Raw genomic sequence first — 10,218 nt, 5'->3', positions numbered from 1 at the left:
CGAGAATGTTTTCCCGAATTCATGGCCTTCCGTCTGACGTCGTTTCCGACAGAGGTCCGCAGTTCACGTCTCAATTTTGGAGGGAGTTTTGCCGTTTGATTGGGGCTTCCGTCAGTCTCTCGTCCGGCTTTCATCCCCAGTCTAACGGTCAAGCCGAACGGGCCAATCAGACTGTTGGTCGCATTTTACGCAGTCTTTCTTTTCGTAACCCTGCGTCTTGGTCAGAACAGCTCCCCTGGGCAGAGTACGCCCACAACTCGCTTCCCTCGTCTGCTACCGGTCTATCCCCTTTTCAGTGTAGCCTCGGGTACCAGCCTCCGCTGTTCTCATCTCAGCTCGCCGAGTCCTGCGTCCCCTCCGCTCAGGCTTTTGTCCAGCGTTGCGAGCGCACCTGGAAGGGGGTCAGGTCGGCACTTTGCCGTAATAGGGCGCAGACTGTGAGGGCCGCTAATAAGCGTAGGACCAAGAGTCCTAGATATTGTTGCGGTCAGAGAGTATGGCTCTCCACTCAGAACCTTCCCCTTAAGACAGCTTCTCGCAAGTTGGCCCCGCGGTTCATTGGTCCGTTCCGTATTTCCCAGGTCATTAATCCTGTCGCAGTGCGACTTCTTCTCCCGCGCTATCTTCGTCGCGTTCACCCGGTCTTCCATGTCTCCTGTGTTAAGCCCGTTCTTCGCGCCCCCGCTCGTCCCCCCCCATCCTTGTCGAGGCGCACCCATCTACAGGGTTCGTAAGATTTTGGACATGCGCCCTCGGGGCCGTGGTCATCAGTACCTAGTGGATTGGGAGGGGTACGGTCCTGAGGAGAGGAGTTGGGTTCCCTCTCGGGACGTGCTGGACCGTTCGCTGATCGATGATTTCCTCCGTTGCCGCCAGGTTTCCTCCTCGAGTGCGCCAGGAGGCGCTCGGTGAGTGGGGGGGGGGTACTGTCATGTCTTGTTATGTCTGTTCCTGTCCTTTCTCTTCATTCTCTCTCTCTGCTGGTCTTTTAGGTTACCTTCTCTGTCTCTCATTCCTCAGCTGTTCTACATCTGCCCTAACTAGCTCTTTCACTCTTCCCCACCTGTTCTCTCTTCCCCCTCTGATTAGGTCTCTATTTCTCTCTCTGTTCCTGCTACTTTCAGTGTCTGATTCTTGTTTGTGTTTTTTGATGCCAGAAGCAAGCTGTCGTCTCGTTTGCTTCCACCTTGTCCTGTCCTGTCGGAGTCTGCCTGGCAGGAGCATCCTGCACTATACTAACGTTCTTTTTGTTCCGCTGACAACGTTGGAAGAGGATTTATGCCATTCCTGTATTTTCATTAAAGAACTCTGTTTTCTGTTAAAACCGCTTTTGGGTCTTCACTCAAGTTCATAACATACAATTTGTCCATTGTACAGTATACAGCCTACAATGCCCTGTACTACAGTATACAATACTAAAAGGGACAAAAATCAAAGGAGTAAACATGTGATCAATGTGCTTCTTCTTGTCTTTGGGCTAGGTCAGGCCAGAGCACTTTGTCGACATCACAAGCAATATTGACCCTCCTGAGGCAACGGGGGAAGAAGTCTCTTGTATGCAATAACCAGCCCTGACATGATTTCTCACCTATATCACTACAGGCTAAATCCATGGCTTGCAGCAGATTTACTCTGGTGTAAGGTTGTCTATCATACACTTTCCATCTCCAAGAGGAGAAAAACTCCTCAATCGGATTCAGGAAAGGCGAGTATGGAGGGAGGTACAAGGTCATAAACTGCCCATTGATGTTACAGTTTTTTTTGATTGCTTAAGCACGATTTTCAAAACAGGGCCCGTGTTTTCAAAACACTACACACAATTAGCACAACCACACACCCAATTAGCAAAACACTACAGATCCTTTGCCAAATTAAACACTCTTGTAAAAACTATACACTTCTTTTTACAGTTTTTTTGGATTGCTTACACACTAAAATCAAAAGTAGTACACTATTAGCAAAACCTTACACTCAAGAAGCAAAACATCAGCCCATATTTGCACAACTATAAGCACATTGTCAACCTCACACGTGTTGCAAAACTCTACACACAGTGATTTGCAAAACACTAAACACACAATGTAAGTATGAGTGCTGTGTTGTAAGGGCCCATATGGGCATGGCGGTGGAGGACCCCATTCTGTGTAATGGCTGCACAGAGTGTTATATTACCCCCACGTTGCTCTGGGACATTGACTATAGCCCTGTGGCCAATGATGCTTCTTCCCCTCCTTCGTGTTCTCGTCATGTTGAACCCAGCCTCATCTACGTAAATGAACTCATGCTGGATCTCCTCTCCATCCATTCGTAAAACTCTGAAAAACAGTGTCAGGCAAAATTGTGTAGTTCAGTGTAGATCTAGTGTACATATTACAGTACAGTAAAAGATTATGAGACAGTATGCAAGATCACACTGCTGAAGTGAATACACACCTCTGCATAATCATGCCGCAGTCGTTTCACCCTTTCGGAATTGCGCACGAAAGGCACTCGATAAATTTGCTTCATTTGAATATGTTTTTTTTAGGATGCGTGCCAGTGTTGATGTTGAGACCTGATGGATGTCGTTGAAAATGGCGTGGTTATTGACAATGTTAGCTTGGAGCTGCTTGAGTGTTATAGTAAACATGGTTTTGGCCAACAATGGTATCTCCCTCTCTTGCTGTTCTGTGAACATAGGAGGCCTTCCCCCTTGTCGTCCCTGACCCTCAATCCTATGTAGAAAAAAACCCAGTATAAAATAGTACAGTAATTTCACAGGAAAAAGTAACAGAAGTGCTGATAGTGCATAGAATACAGTACTGTAAGCAGTTACTGAAACCGTGCAGATATTTTTGACATGATGATATTTTTACAATACCTATTTTCCAGTCTAAATGTTCTCATCACACTTGCCACGGTATATGGGCTTAGATTTGGCTGTACTCGCAGTCCAGTCCTCTTTGAGCACCTTCTTGTTCTTCTTGTTCTTCTCGTTCTCCTCGTTCTCCTCGTCCTCCTCGTCCTCCTCTTTCTCTGACTCTTTCCATTGTGCTTGAAGGCCGATGAACTCACCTGCTGCTTTTTATAGTGCTAATACACCTGATTGGTGTGTCTACAATTAAGCAAACGAGTGTTTGCACACCTGATGACTGTGTTGAACCAATAGGTTGGAGGGTGTGGTAATCTGACAGTCAGTGCTTTGGTATTGCAAGGATGTGACTTCATGATAGATTTTTGTGTGTAATGTATGTTAAGTGTGTTTAATGTTTTGCAAATCACTGTGTGTAGAGTTTTGCAACAAGTGTGAGGTTGACAATGTGCTCATAGTTGTGCAAATGTGGGCTGATGTTTTGCTTCTTGAGTGTAAGGTTTTGCTAATAGTGTACTACTTTTAATTTTAGTGTGTAATCAATCCAAAAAAACTGTAAACCATTCCCTTACCTGAGCAGCTCGGTGGAAACTGACATTGTCCCACACTATCACATAGGTGGGAATGGGATTCTCATTTAGCTCTTGACCCTGCTGCTCTTGAACCTGCTGCTCAAATAAAATATCTCTTATATTGGCAATAAATCTTAGAAGGTGGGTGTTATATGGCCCGAGTGTAACATGGTGATGTAGAACACCACGGTTGCTGATAGCAGCACAGATTGTGACATTGCCACCTCGTTGACCAGGGACTTTTGTTATGTACTTGAGTGAAGACCCAAAAGCGGTTTTAACAGAAAACAGAGTTATTTTAATGAAAAAACAGGAACGGCATAGATCCTCTTCCGACGTTGTCAATAGAACAAAAGAACATTAGTAGAGTGCAGGATGCACCTGCCAGGCAGACTCCGACAGGATAGGACAAGGTGGAAGCAACGAGACGATAGCTTGCTTCTGGCATGAAAAACACAAACAAGAATCTGACACCGAAAGTAGCAGGAACAGAGAGAGAAATAGAGACCTAATCAGAGGGAAAAGAGGGAACAGGTGGGGAAGGGTGAATGAGCTAGTTAGGGCAGATGTGGAACAGCTGGAGAAGGAGAGACAGAGAAGGTAACCTAATAAGACCAGCAGAGAGAGACAGAGTGAAGAGAAAGGACAGGAACAGACATAATAAGACATGACAGTACCCCCCCCCCCACTCACCGAGCGCCTCCTGGCGCACTCGAGGAGGAAACCTGGCGGCAACGGAGGAAATCATCGATCAGCGAACGGTCCAGCACGTCCCGAGAGGGAACCCAACTCCTCTCCTCAGGACCGTACCCCTCCCAATCCACTAGGTACTGATGACCACGGCCCCGAGGACGCATGTCCAAAATCTTACGAACCCTGTAGATAGGTGCGCCCTCGACAAGGATGGGGGGGGGGGAGGGACGAGCGGGGGCGCGAAGAACGGGCTTAACACAGGAGACATGGAAGACCGGGTGAACGCGACGAAGATAGCGCGGGAGAAGAAGTCGCACTGCGACAGGATTAATGATTTGAGAAATACGGAACGGACCAATGAACCGCGGGGTCAACTTGCGAGAAGCTGTCTTAAGGGGAAGGTTCTGAGTGGAGAGCCATACTCTCTGACCGCAACAATATCTAGGACTCTTGGTCCTACGCTTATTAGCGGCCCTCACAGTCTGCGCCCTATTACGGCAAAGTGCCGACCTGACCCCCTTCCAGGTGCGCTCGCAACGCTGGACAAAAGCCTGAGCGGAGGGGACGCAGGACTCGGCGAGCTGAGATGAGAACAGCGGAGGCTGGTACCCGAGGCTACTCTGAAAAGGAGATAGACCGGTAGCAGACGAAGGAAGCGAGTTGTGGGCGTACTCTGCCCAGGGAGCTGTTCTGACCAAGACGCAGGGTTACGAAAAGAAAGACTGCGTAAAATGCGACCAACAGTCTGATTGGCCCGTTCGGCTTGACCGTTAGACTGGGGATGAAAGCCGGACGAGAGACTGACGGAAGCCCCAATCAAACGGCAAAACTCCCTCCAAAATTGAGACGTGAACTGCGGGCCTCTGTCTGAAACGACGTCTGACGGAAGGCCATGAATTCGGAAAACATTCTCGATAATGATCTGAGCCGTCTCCTTAGCAGAAGGGAGCTTAGCGAGAGGAATGAAATGAGCCGCCTTAGAGAATCTATCGACAACCGTAAGAATAACTGTCTTCCCCGCTGATGAAGGCAGTCCGGTGATAAAATCTAAAGCGATGTGAGACCACGGTCGAGAGGGAATGGGAAGCGGTCTGAGATGGCCGGCAGGAGGAGAGTTCCCAGATTTAGTCTGCGCGCAGACCGAACAAGCAGCGACAAATCGACGCGCGTCACGTTCCCGAGTGGGCCACCAGAAACGCTGGCGAATGGAAGCGAGCGTACCCCGAACGCCGGGGTGGCCGGCTAACTTGGCAGAGTGGGCCCACTGAAGAACGGCCGGACGAGTAGGAACGGGAACGAACAGAAGGTTCCTAGGACAAGCTCGCGGCGACGGAGTGTGAGCGAGTGCTTGCTTTACCTGCCTCTCAATTCCCCAGACAGTCAACCCGACAACACGCCCCTCAGGGAGAATCCCCTCGGGGTCGGTGGAGACCTCAGAAGAACTGAAGAGACGAGATAAAGCATCAGGCTTGGTGTTTTTTGAGCCCGGACGATAAGAAATAACAAACTCGAAACGAGCGAAAAACAGAGCCCAACGAGCCTGACGCGCATTAAGTCGTTTGGCTGAACGGATGTACTCAAGATTCCTATGGTCAGTCCAAACGACAAAAGGAACGGTCGCACCCTCCAACCACTGTCGCCATTCACCTAGGGCTAAGCGGATGGCGAGCAGTTCGCGATTACCAACATCATAATTACGTTCTGACGGCGATAAGCGATGAGAGAAAAACGCGCAAGGATGGACCTTGCCGTCAGAGAGGGAGCGCTGAGAAAGAATGGCTCCCACGCCCACCTCTGACGCGTCAACCTCAACAACAAACTGTCTAGAGATGTCAGGTGTAACAAGAATAGGCGCGGATGTAAAACGATTCTTGAGAAGATCAAAAGCTCCCTGGGCGGAAACGGACCACTTAAAGCACGTCTTAACAGAAGTAAGGGCTGTGAGGGGAGCTGCCACCTGACCGAAATTACGGATGAAACGACGATAGAAATTCGCGAAGCCAAGAAAGCGCTGCAGCTCGACGCGTGACTTAGGAACGGGCCAATCAATGACAGCCTGGACCTTAGCGGGATCCATCTTAATGCCCTCAGCGGAAATAACGGAACCGAGAAAAGGAACAGAGGAGGCATGAAAAGTGCACTTCTCAGCCTTCACATAAAGACAGTTCTCCAAAAGGCGCTGGAGGACGCGTCGCACGTGCTGAACATGAATCAGGAGAGACGGTGAAAAAATCAGGATATCGTCCATGTAAACGAAAACAAAAATGTTCAGCATGTCTCTCAGGACGTCGTTAACTAGTGCCTGAAAGACAGCTGGAGCGTTAACGAGGCCGAAAGGAAGAACCCGGTATTCAAAGTGCCCTAACGGAGTGTTAAACACCGTCTTCCACTCGTCCCCCTCCCTGATGCGCACGAGATGGTAGGCGTTACGAAGGTCCAATTTGGTGAAAACCTGGCTCCCTGCAGGATCTCGAAGGCTGAAGACATAAGAGGAAGCGGATAACGATTCTTAACTGTTATGTCATTCAGCCCTCGATAATCACGCATGGGCGCAGGGACCCGTCCTTCTTCTGAACAAAAAAACCCCGCTCCGGCGGGAGAGGAGGAGGAGACTATGGTACCGGCGTCGAGCGATACAGACAAATAATCCTCGAGAGCCTTACGTTCGGGAGCCGACAGAGAGTGTAATCTACCCCGGAGGGGAGTAGTTCCCGGAAGGAGATCAATACTACAGTCATACGACCGGTGTGGAGGGAGAGAAGTGGCCTTGGAACGACTGAACACCGTGCGCAGATCGTGATACTCCTCCGGCACCCCTGTCAAATCACCAGGCTCCTCCTGTGAAGAAGAGACAGAGGAAACAGGAGGGATAGCAGACATTAAACAGGTCACATGACAAGAAACATTCCAGGATAGGATAGTATTACTAGACCAATTAATAGAAGGGTTATGGCGCACTAGCCAGGGATGACCCAAAACAACAGGTGTAAAAGGTGAACGAAAAATTAAAAAAGAAATGGTTTCGCTATGATTACCAGAGACAGTGAGGGTTAAAGGCAGCGTCTCACGCTGAATCTTGGGGAGAGAACTACCATCTAAAGCGAACAAGGCCGTGGGCTCCCCTAACTGTCTGAGAGGAATGTCATGTTCCCGAGCCCAGGTCTCGTCCATAAAACAGCCCTCCGCCCCAGAGTCTATCAAGGCACTGCAGGAAGCAGATGAACCGGGCCAGCGGAGATGGACCGGAAAGGTAGTGCAGGATCTTGAAGGAGAGACCTGAGTAGTTGCGCTCACCAGTAGCCCTCCTCTTACTGATGAGCTCTGGCTTTTACTGGGCATGAGGTGACAAAATGACCAGCGGAGCCGCAGTAGAGACAGAGGCGGTTGGTGATTCTCCGTTCCTTCTCCTTAGCCGAGATGCGGATACCCCCCAGCTGCATAGGCTCAGCATCCGAGCCGGCGGAGGAGGGTGGCAGTGATGCGGCAGGTGGCAGTGATGTGGAGAGGGGAGCAACGGAGAACGCGAACTCCTTTCCACGAGCTCGGCGACGAAGATCAAACCGTCGCTCTATGCGAATAGCGAGAGCTATTAAGGAGTCCAGACTGGAAGGAACCTCCCGGGAGAGGATCTCATCCTTAACCTCGGCGAGGAGACCCTCCAGAAAACGAGCGAGCAAAGCCGGCTCGTTCCAGTCACTAGAGGCAGCGAGAGTGCGAAACTCAATAGAATAATCCGTTATGGATCGATTCCCCTGACATAGGGAAGACAGGGCCCTGGAAGCCTCCTCCCCAAAAACAGAACGGTCAAAAACCCGTATCATCTCCTCCTTAAAGTCCTGATACTGGTTAATACACTCAGCCCTCGCCTCCCAGATTGCCGTGCCCCACTCACGCGCCCATCCGGTAAGGAGAGAAATGACGTAGGCGATGCGGGCTGTGCTCCTGGAGTAAGTGTTGGGCTGGAGAGAGAACACCACATCACACTGAGTGAGGAATGAGCGGCACTCAGTGGACTCCCCAGAGTAACACGGCGGATTGTTGATCCTGGGCTCCGGAGACTCGGAAACCCTGGAAGTGGGCGGTGGATCGAGGTGGAGTAGGTGAACCTGTCTTGTGAGGTCGGAGACTTGGACGGCCAGGGTCTCAACGGCATGTCGAGCAGCAGACAATTCCTCCTCGTGTCTGCCTAGCATCGCTCCCTGGATCTCGACGGCGGAGTGAAAAGGGTCCGGAGCCGCTGGGTCCATTCTTGGTCAGATTCTTCTGTTATGTACTTGAGTGAAGACCCAAAAGCGGTTTTAACAGAAAACAGAGTTCTTTTAATGAAAAAACAGGAACGGCATAGATCCTCTTCCGACGTTGTCAATAGAACAAAAGAACATTAGTAGAGTGCAGGATGCACCTGCCAGGCAGACTCCGACAGGATAGGACAAGGTGGAAGCAACGAGACGATAGCTTGCTTCTGGCATGAAAAACACAAACAAGAATCTGACACCGAAAGTAGCAGGAACAGAGAGAGAAATAGAGACCTAATCAGAGGGAAAAGAGGGAACAGGTGGGGAAGGGTGAATGAGCTAGTTAGGGGAGATGTGGAACAGCTGGAGAAGGAGAGACAGAGAAGGTAACCTAATAAGACCAGCAGAGAGAGACAGAGTGAAGAGAAAGGACAGGAACAGACATAATAAGACATGACAACTTCAACAATGGCCCGCTGTCCAATCATGTTTCAGCCTCTCCTTCTCCTCTTTGTTAGATTGAAGCCTGCTTCATCGACAAAGATGAACTCATGGGGTCTGTCCAAGGATTCCAAATCAAATATTGTCTGTGTAGAAATACAGTATATTTTATTTAGGATGTTGTAAGTTGTACAGAGACAAGGGTATACTGTAGAGTACCATTAGGCTTCTAATTCACATACATTGTACAGTGGGGCAAAAAAGTATTTAGTCAGCCACCAAGTTCTCCCACTTAAAAAGATGAGAGAGGCCTGTAATTTTCATCATAGGTACACTTCAACTATAACAGTCAAAATTAAGAAAAAAAATCCAGACAATCACATTGTAGGATTTTTAATGAGTTTATTTGCAAATTATGGAGGAAAATAAGTATTTGGTCAATAACAAAAGTTTATCTCAATACTTTGTTATATACCCTTTGTTGGCAATGATAGAGGTCAAACGTTTTCTGTACGTCTTCACAAGGTTTTCACACACTTTTGCTGTTATTTTGGCCCTTTCCTCCATGCAGATCTCCTCTAGAGCAGTGATGTTTTGGGGCTGTTGTGGGCAACACGGACATTCAACACCCTCCAAAGATTTTCTATGGGGCTGAGATCTGGAGACTGGCTAGGCCACTCCAGGACCTTGAAATGCTTCTTACGAAGCCACTCCTTTGTTGCCCGGGCAGTGTGTTTGGGATCATTGTCATGCTGAAAGACCCAGCCACGTTTCATCTTCAATGCCCTTGCTGATGGAAGTAGGTTTTCATTCAAAATCTCACGATACATGGCCCCATTCATTCTTTCCTTCACACGGATCAGTCGTCCTGGTCCCTTTGCAGAAAAACAGCCCCAAAGCATGATGTTTCCATCCCCATGCTTCACAGTAGGTATGGTGTTCTTTGGATGCAACTCAGCATTCTTTGTCCTCCAAACACAAAAAGTTCTATTTTGGTTTCATCTGACCATATGACATTCTCCCAATCTTCTTCTGGATCATCCAAATGCTCTCTAGCAAACTTCAGACGGGCCTGGACATGTACTGGCTTAAGCAGGGGGACACGTCTGGCACTGCAGGTTTTGAGTCCCTGGCGGCGTAGTGTGTTACTGATGGTATGCTTTGTTACTTTGGTCCCAGCTCTCTGCAGGTCATTCACTAGGTCCCCCTGTGTGGTTCTGGGATTTTTGCTCACCGTTCTTGTGATGATTTTGACCCCACGGGGTGAGATCTTGCATGGAGCCCCAGATCGAGGGAGATTATCAGTGGTCTTGTATGTCTTCCATTTCCTAATAATTGCTCCCACAGTTGATTTCTTCGAACCAAGCTGCTTACCTATTGCAGATTCAGTCTTCCCAACCGGGTGCAGGTCTACAATTTTGTTTCT

The 10,218-nt window shown here is 49.0% G+C and overlaps 1 protein-coding gene across 1 annotated transcript in view; it reads right to left on the bottom strand.

The window, feature by feature from the left end:
- Nucleotides 1-3,449, bottom strand: part of LOC135528687 (serine/threonine-protein kinase Nek11-like) — a 59,542-nt gene extending 56,093 nt beyond the window's left edge. Inside the window, exon 1 of the mRNA XM_064957798.1 lies at nucleotides 3,424-3,449. Within this exon, the coding sequence (XP_064813870.1) occupies nucleotides 3,424-3,449 (26 nt within the window). The remainder of the gene's footprint in view (nucleotides 1-3,423) is intronic.
- Between the last annotated feature and the right edge of the window lie 6,769 nt (nucleotides 3,450-10,218).

Source organism: Oncorhynchus masou, unplaced genomic scaffold (assembly GCF_036934945.1).
Source record: "Oncorhynchus masou masou isolate Uvic2021 unplaced genomic scaffold, UVic_Omas_1.1 unplaced_scaffold_1020, whole genome shotgun sequence".
NCBI classification, from domain to species: domain Eukaryota; kingdom Metazoa; phylum Chordata; class Actinopteri; order Salmoniformes; family Salmonidae; genus Oncorhynchus; species Oncorhynchus masou.
This window is presented reverse-complemented; position numbering and strand designations above follow the sequence as displayed.